General features: G+C 52.1%; 1 protein-coding gene across 6 annotated transcripts in view; it reads left to right on the top strand.

The window, feature by feature from the left end:
• The window catches only part of ARHGAP23 (Rho GTPase activating protein 23), a 142,640-nt gene that overhangs the window by 51,043 nt on the left and 70,640 nt on the right, over positions 1-20,957 (top strand). For 3 of the 6 annotated variants that reach the window (XM_090044583.1, XM_090044582.1, XM_090044581.1), the window contains exon 1: positions 7,675-8,498. The exons of the other annotated variants lie outside the window; for them this stretch is intronic. In XM_090044583.1, the coding sequence (XP_089900709.1) occupies positions 8,196-8,498 (303 nt within the window). In that variant the 5' untranslated portion in view covers positions 7,675-8,195. Of the gene's footprint in view, positions 1-7,674; positions 8,499-20,957 lie in introns of those variants that run through there. 6 annotated transcript variants of the gene reach the window in all.

Below are 20,957 nucleotides of genomic sequence, written 5' to 3'. Positions count from 1 at the left end.
GCATGACTGGCATGCAGTCTAGAGGTACAGCAGAAAGATGTGAATGCTCATGGCATCCCCTGGGACCCTCAAGGGGTCTGAGGCCCCTGCCTGGCTGCTGCTAGACCAAGGCAGAGGATGTTGCAAGCCATGAGTCATGATCATTAGAAATACTTGGTCACTTTTCTCTCTCTTTCCTCCCACCCCGATCTTAGAATGAAAATGAATTTCTGCTCATACAGGGCCAGCAGAGGGCTCTGCTGTCCGCTGGGACTTTGTTCAGGGAAGGGTGGGTATGTGTGTGTGCACATGCATATGTGTGAGACAATTGGTGGCGTTGCATTCTGGGAGCTCGCTGGGTTGTTGCCTTGCTCCTGCTTGGCTCTATATTTAGGACACTCCTGTGTGAAACTGTGTAGTGTTTTGGAAAGAGGCCGGCGCTCGCATTCCAGCATGTGGATCTGCCCTGATGAATACCGCCTGACCTTTCCCACTTCGGGCTGTAAAAACAATACCCCAGCCTTCTCCAGCCGCCTTTCCACATGCAGCACAGTCCTTGCTTACAGGAGTCATGCAGCCCTGCGGTGCTGGGGTCTGGAAGAGCCCCAGCTCTTGTGTTTTGAACCTCTGTTCTTGTTTGCTTGCTTAACCCTCACTAGTTCCCCCAGATGCCAGGAAAGTGCATTGGGAAACCAGTTGAAGCAGATATCTGTCAGTAGGGCGGCAGTGTCAAACTTCTGCCCATCTCCCCCAGGCTATTGCTGAGAAAAGGCGTTCTGCCTTAGGCACTATCTTTTTAATAAGGAAGTGAGATGGAAAGGAGCAAGTGTGACACTCAGACTGTACTGAAGGGCCTCTTTGTGAGTGTGTGTGTTTTTTTTCCCCCCTTCTTTTTAAAATGACTCTGCTTCCTTTGGGAATCCAGAGACTCTGGGATCCCCTGAATGCTCAACATGTAGCATGTTGTTGCTGTTTACAGGTGTTCCTAGGGGTTACAGTGCTACTGAATTGTACACTAGTAGTAGTCATGGCTTCCCTAGTATACTAGTATAAAAAAAGCCATGTCAGGAAATAGCTATTGGAAACTAAGAGCTTCCAGCCAGCACTACCCAGGGCTGGATTTGAACCAGCAAGTAGCTCTGTAGCCCTATGAACAATCACCCAGCCCACTCAGTCTGCCTGCCCAGCACTGTCAGAATCAGTTGCTAAGTCCTGACTGCCAAAGATCTAGATTATCAAAGCAAGGTCTGTCCAGCTGGCCCCTGCAGTCCCTTGCCTCTGTGGTGGGTTGAAGGAAGGCCATTGCAGCAGGTAGGGTGCTGGCTTGGGACTGTAGAGATTTGGGATTAATTCCTAGCTCTGTCACAGACTCCCTATGTGACCTTTGTTAAGTCACTTCATCTCCTTGTGCCTCCCTTCCTCACCTGTATGATAGCAAGAAGAGCTCTGGCCTGCTGCCTGGGGATGTTCTGAGGACAAGTTCATTAGAGGTGCTCAGATCCTAGTAAACACCAGTGATGGTTTCTCTAGGTAGCTAAAAGCTGGCTCTGCTCAAAGGAGTGTAGCTTTTTGTTTATTTTTTAGAAAGTTGTATTGGGTAGTTGGAAACAAAACCCCTTTCCCTCTCTCATCTCCCTCCTTTCCTCCCTCCCAGCTCTATGGGCTGGCACTGACAGCTGCACGGTGGCCTGTCTCCTTTCTCAGGCTCAGCAGCTCAGCTTGTTGGGACATGTTGGGGAGACTCCAAACAGGGCAGCTTTGTAAGCTGCGTCCCACCTTGTGCAGCTGGGCAGGCTGTGGTGGGGGCTGGGAGCTGCTACCTTCTCTACAAAGAGGGCCCTGGAGGGTGGGCATGGAGGGGCCTGGCACGGGGCAGCTTGAACATGACTGTGAAACCCCTTTGGTTTGCATTGAAACAGACAGCACCTCTCTAAGGCCCAGGGTCCTGTGAGCCCCCACCTCTGTCAGCTGTGCTATGCCAGTGCAGCCAGGGACCTGGGTGGAGGCAGGGGGGACCAGATAGAGGGAGGAAGGAAAGGGGAGGGTGCAGCCTACCAAGGGCTGAAGCCATTAAGGGAGTTGGACATTCTCTCCTGTGCTTTCTGTTTCTCCATTTGCTTGAAGGGCCGCTGGATCTGTGGCCAGTAGCGTTGATGCCCACCACCGTGGAAGGGTCATCCCAAAGCTGGAGTAGATAGGGAGTTATGTACCCACGAACTTCAGTGCCTGTCCTGGCAGCACATTGCCACACCCAGGCTGGCACCCAATCTTTTACTTAGCAACCAGACCAAGGCCCACAGAATTACTAAGGCAATGCTAATGGGTGATCTTGATGGCTGGCTCACCAGAGCAGCCCAGGTTTGTGTGGGTCCTGGAGCCAACCTTTCCTCTCCCCTGTTTAGGAGTTTGTCAAGGTAGGGCTGAATTGTGCCAACAGGGTGCAATGTATGGGTGAAGTTCGCCCAAGGAAATGGGATAACTAGAAGTCTCCAGGCCTGTAACCCCAATGCGTACTGCCTTAGAAGAGGCAGTAGTTGCAGTATGCTCTCCTCTCTGTCCATCTGTCTGCCTGGCCCCCTGGCATGCATGGGTGCGCTTTGTCTTGTCTGGTGTGTGCTCACGTGTGTTCCAGATACTCTTCTCTCCTGTCCGCCAGACGCTCCCCAGTCCAGCAAGATCTTGTATACATCTGCTCTCTCTGCCTCCCATGCCATGTTCTCCCCTTTACCCTTTGTGACCCATGAAATACCTTCATTTCCCCCCGACGCACTCATCACCCAGGCATCTGGGGAGGAGGAAGAGAAAGATATCCTTGCTCCCAGGTAGATACCCAGAGAGAGATCTCAAGGGGAACATCCGTTCACTTTCTGACGTCTCTCTGCCCAGAACCTGGCACCGTTAGCCGCTGCCTGGCCTGGTCCTTTACGTAGACTGCATCTTGCAATGTTGCGGTGACTCATTCCAGCAGGCACCTCTGCCCCTTGGTGAGATGGTCTTGGCTGTATCCTGTCTACGTGGATTTTCCCAGAGCCGTTCATAACAGTGCGGCTGATGTAGGCAGGGGGAGAGCCTTCCTCATCCCCAAGCACTGCCCAACCTGGGAGAGGTTTTTTCTGCTTTCCCCTGTGATTATGGGCAGAAAGTGAAGGGGGAGGGGGGGAGCAGAGTCCCCTGGCCCCTGTGTGTGAGATGCAATGTGAGCAATGACTGGCATTTCCCCAGAGCTGCCACACATGCCTGTCCTCAGCCTCTAGAATGGCAGGAATGCTCCACCTGACCTCCTCGAGTGGGGCCTCACCCGGGCCAGGGCGCCTGGCTTGGAAAGTGCAGTGGGTTGATGGGAGGGGAAGAGCGCTCAGTACCTCTTGGGTGCAGAGCTGGGTACCTGGTTAAGGCCCCCCTTTGCAAGTCTGCCTTGGCCTTCTTATTGTCTGTAGTGATTGTTTAGAGGGCTGAAGAGCTAGTTGCCAGTTCATATCCATTATGGGAAGCTCACTGCCAAGTGCTGCCCCCCTTCATCCCCTTGTCTTCCCCAGACCCTGTCAAGTAAGCTGGGAGGCATTTTCTGACAAGTCCTCCTGCCCCCTTTTAACAGCTTGAAGCTCAGCTCTATTCCTGTCCACACCTCCCATAGTCCCAAACCTGTCCCATGCTGGGAGGGGCTGTCCCTGTTTCTTCATACCTGTAGTTCCTCTCTGCCCTATACCTGGAGGGGGCTGGCTGGGCCATGGGTTTCTCTTAACACCCCTCTCCTCTCATCTCCACAGTGATGCCTCCCTTTGTGCCAGGCCAGGCACTGGGGCTGCCTCATTTTGTTTGGGACCCCTGGCCCGCAGTGGGATGGGACACAGGATCTTTTCCATTCAGCCAGGACCCATCCCACCAAGGTCTTAACAAGCGCCTGTCCCACTGTCCTCCTCCTCTTCCCCCCCGGCTCTCCTCAGACAGCCCTGCAAAGGCAAATCCTGGTGAAAAACCAGCAAACAGGAAACCAGAGGAACAAAATGTTTCCACAGAAACTGGCCTCCTGGGTTTCTGGCCCATCCTCCCTGTGACAGACAGCTGGACCCAGAGCCTGTGGAGTGGCAAATTTTCCCTGAGCTCTACCTGCCTCCTTTGCCCATGGATCTGCTAGTGCCAGTTGTGCATCCCAGTGGGGCACAGCACTTTTAAGGGGCACTGGAGTCCTGGGATGGGCGGGGGAGAGACATACCATGCCAGGTGGGTAACAGTGCCAAGTCCCTGACCCTGTATGCAGTCAACAGCGTCATTGCCTCTTTTCATCCGCTAGGCACGCAGCCACTGCTGGGGAACATTTGCAGCCACCCCCTGAGCAGAGCATCCTGTCTCGGAGCTGACCTCAGGACCTGGTTTGTCACGCAGGTGGGAGCTTTCGCTGCTGGCGGCCCAGGCAGGTCACAGGGGAACAGTTACTGTGTTCCTCGTGATGAAGTGGATTGGTGTTGCAAAGAGGCTGTGCCATGAGTTCAAGTCCTGTTTGTGATCACCACTATAGATGGTGTCTGTCAAAGTGTGTCTGGCCTTGTTCCCCTAGTTTTTGAGCACCTAGCAATCACTTCATACATGTTATTTCCATTGTACAAGGTGTGGACTGAGGCATAGGGTATGTGATGTCCCTGTGGTCCCCCAAAGGAGGGAGAGGACAGAGTACCCAAGTCTCTCAAGTCTCAGGCTAGCACGCTTTCTACCAGGCCATGCTGTCCCCCTACTGTCCTCCTTTCCAGCCTTTCCACTTCTGGTGCTCTTCCCTATGCTGTAGACAAAAAGCTCTTCCCCTTCATTTGTCTGTCCCTGTGCATCCCATCCTGTCCCCTTGTGACTCTCATAACATAACCCCATTCTTCACTTCTGGTTTCTTAAGATCAGCCCCTTTAGCCCGCCCTTCTCTTGCCCCTCTCCCTGTCCTGAGTCCCGTTCCTCTCGCACTCGGCCTGCTTTTACCTTTTTCTCTGCTGCTCTTTTCTGTTTCCACTCTGTCCCTGCCCCTGGCAATGGGCTGGCCTCTTGCCTATAGCAAGAACGACCATTGCGGTCCAGCACAGAGGGGAGACAGGTGTTGACTTTGAGAGTGTACACACCTGACAGGTGCAGGATGGGAGGGGAAGCTGATGCACAGAGCAGGCCAGGGACTTGCCCAGGGTCAGTGGTAGAGCTGAAAAGAGAACACATGTGTACTGAGCTCCCACCCCACTTAACCATGCACCCACTGAGATGCACACTCTACTTCTCACAAAACGTCTGCTGCTGGTCTCTGCTCCACCTTCCACCAAGCGTCACAGTTATGCCCACTGCTGCAGCCCTGCCTGCTCACACCCTCTTCGCCCCTCTTTCCAGCTACATTTTGTTCCACCATTTGTCCTGCTTTTGCTGCTGTGCTCCATTGGGTAGAGCCTGGGTCTGTGCTGCTCCCAGTGTGTGTGCACCTGGTGCTGTACAAATACTTAAATACTAAATGCTCGGTTGAGGGTTCCCTCCTCCATCCACTGGCCTCTCACCAGTGACTTCTGTGGCTTTATCAGCCTGGAGGCACCAGTATACATTAGCACTTGCTTACCACACACCTCCAAATTATGGGGGTGATCCATTAGCACCCATGTGCAGGGAAGCAAAGGGTTCTGCTCAGGCTTATACCACACACCACATTTTGGTGGACAAAACCCAGGAGCCTGTCTGTAGGCTTTGTGCCCCCTGCCTCCAGCCACCCTTCTTTCTCCCTTTGGATTAACAGATCTCAGCAGTGAACTGGGCAGAGAGGTGTTTTAGGGCTTGAGGTGAGATTGTCACTCCCAAGTCCCCCACATGTGGCCTGGGAATGGTAAGGGAGAGAGCTTCCTCTGTTCCACCCTCGCTGATTCTACCTGTCCTCACCCATACTTCCCGGCCTTTCTGCTGCTCTGCTGAAAGACATGCTGTGCCTGGCTATGGTGCAATGCTAGCTCCTTAGCGCAGCCAGCACGAATCCACTCCCATTAAGCAGGGGTATGGAGAGGAGAGCTGCCTCCGGTACTGTGATTCCTTTGTTCCTCTTACATTAACATCCATGCAAGGCAAGCTGGTCCCCAGGGGCTGGTGATATGACAAGGAGGGGTTGGAGGGACAGGACAAGGTAATTTATTCACTTGGAGCGGTTGGAGTCTCTAGCTGCTTTCGAGTAGGAGTGCTGGTCGCCATCCTTGCCCGGCTTCTGCTCAAGGGAGGCAGGATTTGCTACACAGGATTAGATCGTAGGTCTGAGCCTGCTGTCCTGCCCCTGGCTGTGGCTCATGTCTGATTCAGAAGGAGAGCCCCTACCCCCATCCTTGTCCCTCCTTCACAGACCCAGCTGATTTGCAATATGGTGCATCTAAGAGGTATGGGGTTCTAAGGAAATTCCTCCTTGACCCCACTGCAGTCACCCTGGTACACCCCACAGCATTAGATCAGACCCCATCTCCCCTGGGGGCTGGAGTGGGCCCAAAGCTGGTGAAAACTCCTTCCTAATGCAAGCAGCCTGACTTGAGTGAGCTGTAGTGATGCTCCTGCCCAACAACCCTCTGGCCAAGGACAGGGATGATTGTGCTGCTTTACTGAGACAGGAACAGCAACAATCAAATGCAAGCGGAGCAGTACAGCAAAGGCTGATGGCCCAGCACAGCTCAGGGGAGGATTAGTGGCAGCTTGAAGAGCAGGGATCTAATCTGAAGCATGGTCAGTGTCTTTGGAGGTTGCCGCCTTGGACCCAGCCCTGCTTGAGAGGGGGCGGGAGTTGTTCTTGCTGGGCTCCCAACCCCAGTCCTAATAGGCAGGCCTCTATAAAAGAAGTCCCTAGCAGGGCAGTGGGCACCGGACATGATCAGGAAGGAACAGCCTGAGCCTCTCATAAGAGTTGTGGGTCAGATGGTGACAGAGCTGATTTGAGAGGTAGTGGTGGACAAGGCAGAGTGCTTGGGGGGTGGGGGAGGAGGGAAGGGGTTGTCCTAGCTCTGTCCCCAGGCTCTGTTTCCTAGAGCTGGTGATGCAGTTGTCTGGGCAAATATTGGCAGTGTGGGCACTGGGGGAATTGTTCTGCTCATGGCCCAGACAGAAAGTGGGATGGGGGGAGAGAGAAAGAGAGCAGGGTGGGATTTCCCCTTGTCTGTCCATTCCCCACTGCCAGCTGCCTTGTGGGTGAGCCCAGCTCTGCCCTGCTTCCTTTCCAACCATGGCACCTTTCCTTTGAAGATCTCAGAGTGATGGTTCACTCTCTGTTTCACAACTTGGGAAACTGATGCATAAACTAGAGTGGGTGACTCAGGCTTGTGTCAACTGGCCGATGCAGCAAGGAAACCCAGGCATCCTGAGATTACCCACTAGACAGTACTCTCTCTCTCTCTTTCCCTTTCCCCCTCTCCACGTCTCTGAGAGCAGGCAAAAGTGCTACTGCTCCGGAAAGTGAGATTAGGAAGGAAGGAAGAGGCCGCAGGCAGTTTGACGCTGGTGTCCGGGTGATCAGGGTAGAGAGGGTGGATTAGGACAAAAAGGAAAAGTCTCAGCAAAGTGTAACTTCCAATCCCCAGGCTGTGCTAGCTCCCTCGGTGCAGCTGAGGGGGTTGGCTCAGAGAGCCCAGTGAGGGGCGGGTGGGTGGGGTGATGGGCAGGGCTGACTGATTGCCCAGAGCAGCTGCAGCCAGAGCCTGTGCCGAGCAAGCGGAGAGGGTGGCGGGTGCATTCTCTTTTCTGCTGGCTGTCTGTCTGTCTGCTTCCTCCGTCAGCCTCTCTTCAGGCTGCTGGTGTCACTCTTTTCTCATGGTGACGGGGCTTTCCCATCCCATCCCCTCTGCCTGGAAAGGGATGAGTGCAGGACAGCTTTCTCAGGGTGCTTGTGTGTGTGTGGATCTTGTGTGCCCAAGCATGGACTAATCGGCATTCATCTGTGATAAGTGAGACAGCGGAGCTGCTTGTGTTCAGCTCTCCTCACCGGCAGGCTCTGCACACCAGACTTTCTGCTGAAGTTTTGGGTGCAACTGCAGGGCACAGGGAGAGAGCTTCGCTATTCCCTCCTCGCCGATGGATCTGCAAGGAATGGGTGCTAGCTGCTCTAGGGGCTGAAAGTCCATTCAGCTCCCCGGCACACTCCTGAACGAGTCTTCGCCAGTTCCAGTGGCAGCGGTCTTCCTTTGGCCCCCTGCTTTGTCAGTGATTGTCTGGGGAGAATCTCTCCCTTCCCCTTCAGCTTGATGGTGGAAGAAGGTGCAGGCGGAGGGGACAGGACATCCCGCGGCAGGCAGTGGGGACCCCGTCGTCCCTGTGCTGCGCCAAAAATGGTGGGCAAGGCCCTGTGGAGTGTGGAGCGAGCAAAGAAGGGCTGGTGCTTTGAGAGGGCCATTGGGGTGGACTGCAGCTCACCTGAGCCCCGCTGCATCTGGCTGACCACACTGCGGACTGACAACGTGGACCTGGAGCGCAGGTGGCCCCGTGCTGGGGCCACTGTCGCCAGGCAAAAATACCGCTCACGTCCCCACGTGGAGAAATGCTGCATGGTGAGAGATGCACTTGTATGCCCTTATTACTATACCCAAATCCCCCGAGCCCTGCGAAACCCTGATCTTGTATGTGTGTATGGGCTCTGTATCCTTTGTCCAGTGCTCGATGGGGAGGTGGCACCTTTTGGGGGAGAGGGGGAAGTGAGTGGCTTGGAAGCCAGGTTCTTCAAAAGCTTATAGAGGATCAGTGTTAAGAATCAGTGCAGTCACCATAGGTCTGGTGCAATGGTGGGGAAGAGCAGCTACGTGCCACTAATTATGCTTGGTGGTAACGCGGGGTTTCTATAGCACTAGCTCCCTGATGATACCTTTGTGCATGCCCTCAGGGTTAGGACATTAGGCTGTGGGACTATCTGGCTTTTCTTCCATTGCCTAGAACTGATGACCTGGGTATTTCCATCCTAGGGCAGTGTTCCCTCAGTGTGGGGGAGATGTCACCAGTATGGCTGGAGAACTGGGCAGGTGAGCAGGCTTGTATCTCTGTCTCTGTGTAAAGAAGAGCAGCTGGGATTCATCTTCTGGAAAGGAGAATGGAAGGGTCTTTCTTTAGATCTTTCTCCAGAAGTGCAGTGGGTAGGTCCATGTCCTGTCTATGCTGATGCTCTGGTTCCCTGCACAAGCTGCCAAGTTACCTTGTCAGGAACTGTCAAGGGTAGGATGTAAGATGTGCCTTTGTTCCTGAGTGTTGGACTCTGCGGGGTGGAGTATCTGCGCTGGTTTCTTTGGAGGGAGGGACACGTGACTGGGCAGAGGTTGGTGGAGTGGTATTCCTTTCTCTAAACAAAGTTCTTTACCATGCTTATGTGAGCTGAGAAGGTACTAGTAACCATACATGACAGTGGATTAAACTTTGTTGGCTTCAGTTGGAGTTTTGCCTGAGGAGAGACAGAAAGCCAACAAGAAATATGTGGGGCTGGGGTACAAAGTGAGTGTTGTGTGACAGGACTTTGGGGGGCTGGAAATGTAGGTACAAAGAGACCCCACAATTTGGATTCCAGCTGTATCCTCTTCCTGACTCCCTGTTTTGTACTGTCCTGAGCAGCTGGCTTGGGTCTGAATGAATGACCGGAGGTGTGAGGAGGAGCTTTGCATGTTAGCTGTGTGCTCAGGTTGTGCCCCACTGTCGCTTCCAAGGGCTGTCGAGTTGGCTCACAAAGGGAGACAAAATGCAAAGCAGACAGAACAGGAGTGGATCGTGACCTCAGGGCCAGCAACATAAAGGGAAGGGAGTTAGGATATCTCTGTGTTTCTGAATTGAGAATCTGCTGGCCTGTTGGTGAGTGAGTCAGTGGCGGGCGTCATGCCCAGCGCCGAGATGTCCGACTAGCTTGCACAAATGATGATGGTGATTAGTTTTGGTGCGTGTCATTTCAAAACAAAATTGGGGAGGCATTGTTAAGTTAATTAGTGCAGGGGACTGGGAATGTCAGGACTCCTGGGTTCTGCTGATTTTAGGTGACAGCATGGGCTAGTGCAGGGATCTGTGAGTGGCAGGATTCCTGGTTTCTATTGCTGACTCTGGATGAGTGCAAGGGGTGGTGCAGGGGACTGAGAATGCTAGGACTCCTGGGTTCTTTTCTTGCTTGTGTTGCTGACTTACTGGGTGACTTAATGAGCCAACTGCTTTCTTCCTCTGAGCCTCAGTTTCTCCATCTGTGAAATGCAAGCATATTCAGACCTCAGATGAAGGTGATAAATAAGTGAATTGCTCAAAAAGCCCTGGATAAAGGGGGCTCTGAGACGTTTAAGCTGCTTCTGCTTTTATGAACAGAATATAGTAAAAAGGAGCTCTGAGAAACATTGAAAGTGCCTGGTCTGAGGATCAAGACAGCAGAAAGGAGCTGCCTCTGTTTGTCTTGACCCTCCCCTCCCTTTTTGGAAAATCAGGGCATCTGATTATTGCGTGGCTTGTTTCATCACTCTTCCTAGGTGCTGCTGTGTGACATCCTCACCATCCTAGCTGTGCTACTTGTGAATGCCTATGAATTTTAGGGGAGCAGCATTAATGAGAGGGATGCAGCTGGTTGGAGCACCTCGGGAGGCTTCTGTCCTTAGTTAAAATAAAAAGAAAGGGGAATTTCTGGCTTTCTGCAGAGAAGAGGGGGCAAGAAAGCGAGGAACAAATGGGAAAGATGACAAATCAGGTGTTGGAGTGGAATGTGCATTTTGTCTGGAGGTCGTTGTTTGTATGATAATGACAGCCAGTGGTCTCATCCAGTGTTGGCTCTGCTTGTGCTGGGGCACTACTTGAACACATAATAAAAGACGGGAGTGAAGCAGAGTCACAGGAAAGAGAAAGGACTTCTCTCATCACACAGCAGAGCAGGTAATAAGATAGGCCTTATGGGTCTCAGGCAAGTGTCCTACCCACTGGGCTACGCTCTCCTGCTTGTCTTTTGTTTTGGTAGCTCTTGTGATCAGGATGCAGATAGATGCAAAAGAGCAGAAGAGAGATCAGAGATGGTGACAAAAGAACATCATAGAGACGGTGAGGACTAAAGGTCCTTGGGGTGTGGGGCACAAGCTAAATAGGTTGGAGGCAGAAGTCGGGCAAAGTGAGGCATTCAGTTTGCATGCATGAGGAAGTGTCACTGATGGGACACATGGTAAGGCAAACACACAAGATGATCTTGTCATTGCCAAAGAGACAGGTTTGTGCAGCTAGACTTGCGAAGATCCAGTGTACCTGAAGTTTCTACTGGAGCACAATATTATCCTGTGTGTGGACTGTATGACCATCTCTGGTTTACTCCTGATGCCACCAGAAAACATGCCAAGTAATGTAATGCTCAGCCTTCCTGCACAATGCTGAGATCCACTGGTTTAGATGAGCTTTCTGTAGTTTATTAGAAGTATAATCTACTGAACACTTATGGTTGGATTGTGCAGCCCTTATGATGAATAAACAATACTTACATGAGTAGCGGCATTCAGGTCAGTGGGTCTGAGTGAAGGCAGTAGAGCCACTCACTTTTAGGTGAGTGCCATTCACAGTGAGCAGGGGCTGCAGAATGGGCCCTTTGGCTCATTTTAGATGTGTGAAGCCTCAGTTATCTCTAGAACAGCTCTGTTGGGATTAATTTGGCCCCCTGATGGCTTTACCCTGTGCTAGAGGCACCAGACTACTCTTGACTAAGCAGTAGGCCAAGAGGAAGAGCTTGCCTGAAGAAAAGGGCAGGAATTGCCTGTGGTGTGGATACTGCCATGGCTACAAGGGGCAAAGCAAAGCTTGGGCACTGGGGCAAGGAATGCTAGAAGCCAACTTCCTCTCATCACCAAAGCAAGGCTAAAAAAGGAAGGCTCCTTTGCTTTCTGCTATTACTTAATTGCAGCCTGTATGTGTGGTTGGAGATAAACATATGGAATGGATATCAGCCAGGCTCTGGGGTACAAGCTGGAACACTGTTATCCTTTGGTCCACCAGAGAGTCTGATGAACTGGCTTTGTCCAGGGCTTCAACCTTCCAGTTGGGGAAGACATCCTGCCTTGTCTGTAACCTTCCTTTTCCAGAGGAACATCTTGCCAGCGCCTGGGAATATGCAGGGGAGGTAGCAGGAGCGTGAGAGACACTGGGCAGCAGAATGGCAGGCAGCTGCTACAATGGTCAGATATGTAATTAAACTAAATGCCACTTAATAGCTGTGTCAGAGACATGCTGTGTCCCTGTGGTTGGCAGGGCCGGGTGGGTAGGTTGGAGTGTGTCTGGGGTGGATGTTGCAGGTGAGGCAGCGGTGTTGGCTACGGGTGGGTGTCTGTGGGGTTCAGGAGTGCCTGTGCTGCTTCCTTTTGCTGTCTCCCCTTCTGAGGCTTGTCTGCACTAGTTAGAATCACAAGGGTGCATTCAGCTGTCAGCTTAAAAATAATCCAGCAAGCAGGCAGCCTAGACAATGGAGACCGCAGATGGGAAAAGTAGCTGGGCTGGGCTGGGGCACTCATGGGCAGCCACAGAGACAAGTTAGGATCCCTGGTGGAACTGGAAGGCTCCCTTACTTTGTCTTGCCTCAAGACTTTGGCTGATGGACACTTGCAGTTATTGGAACTGTGTAGGCCCAGAGTACAGTCCTCCAAGAGGCCTGGTAGCTATGAAGCCCCTTGGGCCTGGTATTATTCTGCCTTGCACCCCATGGCTTCTCTGGGCGTAGAGAGTGTAAAACACTACCCAGATAGCTGCAGTCAGTGGCAGGCTGTCTTGAAGGAGGACGTGAAGTGGTGCCTATACAGGGGCTTCCCGGTGACTCCTCTGTGCTTGGTACTGGTGGGTGTTCTGATGCAAGTGAGAGAGACTGTGGAGCGGTGGCTGCAAAGGCCACTGTGATATTGCTGTAGGAGTTGGAAGGGTTTTTCCTTCCTGCTCTGAATATAGATGTGAGTTGTTTGCGGTAGGGGCCAGCACTTTGTTCTATGCTGGCCAACACCCAACACAAAGGGGTCCTGGTCCAGGACCGAGGGTCCTTGTCTCCCTGCATTATATGTCATGAGCAGCAGTAGTTTCCTGCTTCTCCCCATGCGACCCACAGTGAAGCTGGATGTGACTCTGGGGCTTGGCTTGGGCTTCTCCTCTGTCTGTGACCTCAGGCTGAGGGCAGAGCTAACCCACTGTGAGTTTTCTTTTTCCTTCCAACAAGCAATCTCTAGATGGGAGTGATTGTCCTGGGCTTTTATTTTTGCTCTTCATTTTCCCAGCAGTATTTGGGGGCAGGGTGTCTTGAGGGCTCCATATAGGGTGTTGGGGAAGGCCATGAAGTGGTGGAGTTGGGATTCCCTAGCACTGTCTCCCATCCTTGCTCCCAGAGAAATTATTTGCAGGATCTTTGGCAGTGCTGCCTAATGGATAAGGGAACCTGGAATTGGCAGATCTGGATTCTGTCCCTGGCTCTGCCACTGACTTGTGAGAAGAGAGGTGGGGAGATCAGTGGGCAACTCCCTTTCTCTTCCCGTGCCTTTGTTTTCCCATCTCTAAAGTGGGGTTAACAATGCTTAACAACACTGGTCTCCTTTGTAAAAGGTTTTGAGATCTTCTGATGCCAAGTGCTACAGAAGAATGAGGTGCAGGTGGGCAGGAGATATGCAGGTGACTCTTACTCATATCAGCACTAGCCTGGGGACATCTAAGCACTGAACTGGGTGTCTCCTGAGACTGGCTTTGTATGTGAGAGGGTGGATTGTCAGAGGGGCTCATCTCTGGAAGGTGACTTCAAGAGTACCTCAAGGCATATCCAGGATGTATCATGGGGCCGGGTCTAAACCATGCCAGCATTATTACTCTGCATTAGCGTGGCATCAGTGTGTAAGCTGTAGTACCAGGAGAGCTCATGCTTTCCTCTGTCCAGTCCATGGTGTTGGAGTGGGCAACACTGGCACCTGGCCAGAGGAAGGTGAACTGTTCCTGCGTAGGAGGCTGGGCACCTGAGGGCTGGGGTTGGCATGTTCCCACAGGCCTGCTCTTCTATAGCATGATTGTATTTACCCGGCACCAGCAAAAAGGCCCACTCAGCGCAGAAAAACAGACAAAGGCTTTTTATACCCCTTCCCTTTGTGTGCCCTCTCACTCTCATTCTGCACCCCTCAATCTCTCTGTGCGTCTCTTTCTCTTTTTTTTCTTTTTGGCCTTTGTCCCTCATTCTTCCCTTCACCTTTTTACTTCCTTCCTTTCCCTCCCTCACACACAAACTAACAGGGCAGTGGGAAGACGGCATCTGAATTTCAACACTCGTCGTCCAGTGTGGGTTCTCTCTCTCCCATGCCCTCCCTCCTCCCCAAGAGGTGACTTAATTCAGCTGCCACTCAGACCATGGCACTGTGAATATTAACGAGAGCCTGACCGAGAAGGAAAAGGAGATTGAAAAGGACCCCACAGAAACCCCAGACTGGGCCCTTCTTTCCCTCCAGCTGCTGATCCACGCCAGCTTGTACAGGGTAGCAAAAAGTACTCAAGCCTCGGGCTGTTTTCTCACTAAGTTGTGTATTTTAGTAAAGTATAGCCTGCCTCTGTCCTGGCTATAATTACCCGGGGTCCCCTGCTCTACCATTTTCTCCAGTTTAATTGCGCTCTTTCCTACAGGGATGATAAACAGGGCCCTGACGGTTCCTTCCGTTGCTGGGAAGTGGCCTCTGCAGCATTGTTTCATCAAGCTGATAAGGCTCAGCCAGCTGTCCATGCCCTCAGAGCACCAGGAGGGTAGAAAGGCATCCACAGCTGTTGGGCAGGGGAGGAGAGAAGGACCCGGCTCTTGGCATTGTTCTGTGCTATTTGTCTCCCCTGCCCCACTCTGAGGTGCTGATCCTGGTCACTTTGACATCCAAGGCCAGATCTGTTCCCAGGGAAGCAGGCTGTGGTCTTGTCTTGAGATGGGCTTAGATCTTTACTGACCGGGGCTTGTGTGCCCCTGGGGAAAATTCAAGATCTTGTGAGTGGTGGAAGATATGGGAGCAGGAGCAATGGGTTGGGATTATAGTTGTGCATCTCCAGCGTAGTCCATCTGAGAATATCAAAAATAGGTCCCCCCCCAATTTATGAATCTAAAATTATAACCTGTCCCGCGGCCTTGATGTGTTATCAGCCCTAGGCTTGTTTACATGTTGGGAAACTGGGGAGCAGGCAAGGCATTGATTGACCAAAAACATATTCACAGGGCTGAGAATGGAACCACAGGCTGAGATTATCCAAGATGCCTAAGGGGTTTAGATGTTGAGTTTCTGTTCAGCTGACCCAGAACTGGATGTATAAAACCATCTGTGCTGTTTCAACAACTACCGAAACCCCATGTTCAGGCCGATTGTTGTTCTTGTTGTCTGCATCACTGTCACACCTAGAGACCCCATTGAGATGAGAGTCCCGTTGTGCACTTTACTGTACACACACCTAGTGGATAGCCCCTTTTCTGAGGAGCTGTATATGTAAGTGAGCTTTCTTTTGCTAATGTCTCTTGGGCTGTGGTGTTGCCTTCTCAATGGCAGGGATGGAGCCTCCATGGCTTGCAGTGTGAGCACTGACAGTAGGGGAGGGGAGCCAGGTATACCTGAATGTGTCTCCCTTTTCCCTCTCTGGTCTGGTGAAGTCCTGAGGCAGCACAGGGCATCTGAGCATGGTTGCTGTATTCAGCAAGCCAGTACCTGCTATCCTTTACCTCTGTCTCTTGGCAGGGTGGTGCCCACCTTCTCCAGGCCATCAGCCGTGTTAACCAACTGGAACATATGCCTTTCCAGCCAGGCTTGCTCTGGCAGAGCAGCTGCATGTTCTGGACTCTCCTGGGGTAGGGGGGATGAAGGGGGCAGCTGGGGGTCCCTTTTGTGCCTGTCTGCTGACTTGTTTTGTTTCATAGGTATCTGGGGGATACCATGTGGGATTTATCTTGGCCTTATCTGGCAGCAAGGGCTTTTTTCTGTCTGCCAGCATATCACAGGGAGGGTGTGGGGAGGGGGTTTATCTAATAGATGCAGCCTGATCAGCTATTCTGCTTTCTCCGGCTGCTTGGACACATCGGTGATGAAAGATGCCTGGGAGGAAATCTTGGGCGGGAGAGTCCCTGGAGGTGGCCTGCACCCCCACAGTCACACTGGCATGTGAGGTGACTTTAGCAACCCTTGCTGCCTCCTGCATCCCTCTCTTTACATCCTAGTTTATTTTCTCCTTTCCCCTTCTTTCTCTTTTCTACCCTCCCTCTTTCTCCTTCATTTCCAGCTTTCTCTCTGCCCCTCCCCATGTTTTCTCCACACTCAAACAATGCTCGGTGGAATGGGAGGCTGCCACAGACACTTATTGCACTGGTGCTGACCTCTGATAACCCCTCATTTATCCTGCTTCCTGCCTTTTTCCTTGCTGTTGTGACAAGAGGGAGCCAGGAGGAGTGTGGGGTTGCCACTGGGCTGTTTTTTCCTTTGGAGCAGTGACCCTTCTGCTCAGATCTGGAACAAGATGGAGTGAGGCCTCTGCATAGTGCATGCTGCTGTTTCCATCCTCTTACACCACTGCCTTACTGCCGTGTCCTACCCTGTGCCCTCCCCCCAGCTGGTATTCCACAGAGAGTTGCCAAATTCTCCTTGGGAATCCCAATTATTTGTGCAGCTGGATCCAAAGCCCTCAAACCTCCAGAGCTGTAAGCAGAGGGAGCAGTTAGTAGCCAGGGTGCTGTCATATGGCTCAGCTCACCTTGGCCCATCTTGGCTCTCTGTGTAGGCAGTTGTTCAAGTGCTCAGTGAGTACAGGGCTAATGACATGCAGAGCGTAGCCAGAGAGATGATGGGAGGGCTTCATCTCATGAATATGAGGAGCTTCATTACCAGCCCTAGGCTGAATAAAGGAGCCGCTTTGGGACCAGCCACGAAAGCTTGGGCAGCAGTGGACTGTGAAGGCCTTGTCTGTAAAAGGAGAGCATGGCAAGGCCTCTCTGCCCCTGATAGATTGCTTGGATCTCTCTTATGTCTGAGAGTCCCGTGGGCATTGGGGGATGAAGCTACGAGGGCTGGAGCTACAGCGGCTGGCCCAGCACTGATTAAAATCTGCCTCCTCCACCTGATCAGGGTCTCTTTTGGCTGTGTTTCAGAGCGACTGCCTTGGGGGATGTCTGAATTGGTGACTCCAGCCTCCCAGCACCAGTGTGCAGCTCAGATGCAGCTGGGGCACAATAAACCCATCTGCAAGCCCCCTTCTTGCCCCTGGGCAGCTCCCTCCTGCCTGGGCCTGGACTCAGCTGTGTGGAGCTTTGCCTGTCTGTGCCAGGGAAAGATCTTCAAAACAACCAAGGCCTGGGGGAAGTGCTGTAGGGGAGATGGAGCCCAGAGAATGGCTCACTGCTAGTCAAGAGTCCTGGGGCTCTCCCTGCCAACGTCCCAGATGAGAGACCCACAACCAGGGAGTGATGTGAATGGAGGAATGATTCCCTTGCCTGGGAATGTACTTTGAAGCGAGAGTGGGGCTGGACATACATCTTGCTGCTGTTCTTTTCAGTGAGGTGTGGAGCCCCTTGGCATCTGGGATGGCTAAGCAGTGTTATCTCCTGCTAATGCACTCTTCCATGAGCCTTTCCCAGCTCTTGTGTTAATGCAGACTCACTTCTCCTCTGCAAGGAAACCTACCTTTTTCCCCTCTGTTTTCCCCTTTACAGGTGGGGAAACTAAGGCATGATTAAATGAAGGAACTTGCTTAAGGTTCTAAAGGGGCTTGAGCCAGGGACAGGAATGGAAGCCCAATACCCTGAGCCTCAGCCCAGCACCCTAGCTGCAGGACCATCCTTCCTGTGCAACTCTGCTCCTTATCTGGTCCCAGCCACTGCTGTTGACCTCCAAGCTCCAGTCCAATGCTGCAGAAGTTCCCTGTTCCCCTGTGAGCTGAGTTTTCTTCTGGGTTTGCCATCATACCCTTTGTCCAGTCTTGATTTTCAATATTGTGATGCTTTCCGAGTTGTGTCACTAATGAGTTCATAATGATCCAAAGGTCCAGAGTCCCCTTGGTCCTGGTTTATTTAGGCTTAAGGCACTGCAGGCGGAGCATGCAGCACAGCACAGAATTGGGACCTGTGGGTGACATTTTCAAAAAAAACTAAATCCCGTTGAATGGAAGGGATTTAGGAACCTATCTCATTCTTGATAGGCTCTGGGACTTGTGGTCTTCAGTGCCCTAAAATTTATGTACACGGAAACACCAGGGAAAGTTAATCTTGGTATTGCCTTTTAAAATGAATTGGTTAAACTTGATCAACTCTCTGTGTAGACACACCTCTTCAGAATGGAAGGGGTCATAACTCGGTTTAGTTGAGTTACTTGCCAAAGTAAATTAAGCAAAACTGACTAAAGACCTCTTTGGTTCGAGTCTGAATAAAATACAAAGGCTAACCTGGTTTAACAATTCACTTTGCATTCACAGTGCTAGTTAATTCATATTTGTTCACTCTCTGCCTCTATTATGCTGCAATCCCTAAATTGCATATATGAAAATGAGACTTCACTTAACATTTTCCAAAGCACTTCAGCATTTAATCTCATCTCTACTCTGTGGCATGGTATTTTGAGCAGTGGGGTATCGATAAAAAAAACAAACCAAACACTGAAGCCATAGAGAACAGAACCCTCCTATAACTGCATGTTTGTCTTGCAAGTCCTACCAGGACTCATTTCTGGGCTGACTTCTCAAAAGTAGGCTCTCGCGTCTAAAGGAGCCTGCTTAAGTTTAGTGTTGATCAGTCTCTGTGGATAGAGAATCACAGCCATAGCCAATGCAGTTACCCTCAGCCCCACTTGAGTGGGCGCCCTCCAAGGCACTGAAGTGGCTGTTTGATGGGCCTGGGCCACTCGTTTGAGCGTGATGCTTGTTGCCGCACTTCTCATTGGAAACAGCCTTCCCAGTTCTCAGCAAAACCATGGGAGCTGGGCCAGTGGGAGGGCTGCTGGGAAGAGCCTGGAATTGTCATAGCTCTGTGTGTGTGTAGGGAGAACAGGCTTTCCCCAGAGGAGGGATCAGTTGGGCAGTGGCCACAAATGGCCAGAGGGTTGCGCACCCTGTAATCCACTTTGGTCATATGATAGATTGAAAGACACCCTGGAATCAAAAGAAAATTGGTCTCCAGCTGGGGGGTGGAAGGTGCAGAGTGTCTGGAAACTATAGAGTGTCACGTTGCAAGACTCAGCAGGGTGAGGTGGCAGGGGAGGAAGAATGGAGACAGAAGGCTGCAGATTACACCCTGCGCCCTCATTCCTTTGGTTGGCTGATTGAACGTGGTCAGAGGGTCAGCTCCAGCTTGGCCGCAGCACATCTACTTCCCATACCCTGCTGAGGCTATGTTCCCAGCAGGCTGTCCCCAAAGAATGAGAAGGGTTGGGTTATAAAGATCAGACGCATCTCTTCCCCTGGGCCTTGGATCCAGTCAGAGACACAGCTGAGGTGTGCTAGGCTCTTCTGTGACCTCGCTGGACAGCTGCAGTGTCCTGGGATTGCTCTCAATTGCCTGGCCAAAATCAGTTTGCTGCTCTCCAGTAGCAGCACCAAGCGGGGCCTAATGAGGTGGCACTGTCTAGTCAACCTGGCAGCTTCTGGCTTTGTTAGGGGGCAGTGGGGCAGAGAACAAAGGAGCGGTCCAGCTTCCTGCAGGAAGGGAGGGGAAGAGGAGGCTGCTGCTCCCTGGGGCCTGAGAAGTGGGATCTGCTCCAGGAAATGTTCATTACCAGTGCCCAGAATGGTGCCAACTCCCACTCCCTCCATGGAAAGGGTTTTATACCCTCCAGCCAAAGGTGCCTCACAATCCTCTTTCCACTGACCAAAGCGGTGGCTGTTCCCATGGTTAGAGCTAGAAAAGAAGGCATTTTTTGTTTTGTTTTGCTTGCTGCTCCCAGCTCCTCTCTCCTTGCAGCCTCCCACCCCCAGGTTGTGCCTCCCTGATTCCCCAGCATGTTGCTGCCTGCCTTCCAGAGCTATGCCCATTCCTCCTCAGGCGCAACCCCCACCACCCTGGCTGCTGGATCCTGTTTAGTACCTCCTGCTTTCCCTCAGACCCTCCAGGGGCTGTGTCCAGCCAGCTTTGCAGCCCTTCACTTGCTGCTCTTCCTTCCCTGCCCCAACCACTGGCCTCTCCTCCCTTTAGTTTGCCACAGTCTCACTTGCATGTGTGTGAGAGCCTTCTCCAGTGCAGCTTGTGCCATCTGGTGCTGCATAATCTATAGCGCTTTGGTCAGTGCTGCCCAACTTCCCTAGGGCTGGGGGCTGTGTGCGGTGCTGGCATGAAGCACCTGGGCTGTACACCAGGCTGGCCATATGCTGAAAAGGTGGTCCCTGTTCCCCTCTCTCCACAAGCAGTATGGGCAGCATGTAGCCCCTTACCCCACACTGCAGACAGTGCCAGTGGTATGTAGCCTCCACCCACTCCCCCGCCCTCTTCTGTTGTGCAGCTGTGGGAGAGAAAGCTGAAGGAGCCCACAGGTTGCATGTTGGCCCCTTGAGGGCCTCAGTTGCACAGCCCTGACTTTAACCATAGCTGCCCAGGCAGAGTATGTCCCCTGGTGATACAGAGACTGTATAAAAGTGCTTCTGCCAATTATAGCTACCTGCAGTTGTGGAGAGGCACAAAGCATTCCAGTGCAAGCACCTTTATACCTATAAGAAGGTAGCCTCCCTAGGTTTTGCACTGGTCTAACTGTGTGGTTTAGAAAATCACACCCTTAACTGACACACTTAGGCTGCCACAAGCGCTGTGTGACTATTGGGCCTGGGTGTGTGCCTCTTTGCCTTGCTGTTTCTTTTCGAACTTTGACTAGAAATGTGGCTCCCCCTCAAGCCAGAGCCTGCTAATTTCTCCCCTTGAATGTTGCGTGTTGTGTGAAGTGTTTCATGAGCAGCATGTAAGTGAATCAGGGTTGGTCTCTGTGTGGTAGGGTACAGGTTGGATCTAGGCAGGGTGCTGTATTTTGTAATGATGCAGTGCAATTAGGAGCCATCAGACTTGGAACTGGGCAGCAGAATACCTGGAG

The sequence above is a fragment of the Crocodylus siamensis genome, chromosome 4 (genome assembly GCF_052110815.1).
Source record: "Crocodylus siamensis isolate JL-2025a chromosome 4, ASM5211081v1, whole genome shotgun sequence".
Lineage (NCBI taxonomy): Eukaryota > Metazoa > Chordata > Crocodylia > Crocodylidae > Crocodylus > Crocodylus siamensis.
This window is presented reverse-complemented; position numbering and strand designations above follow the sequence as displayed.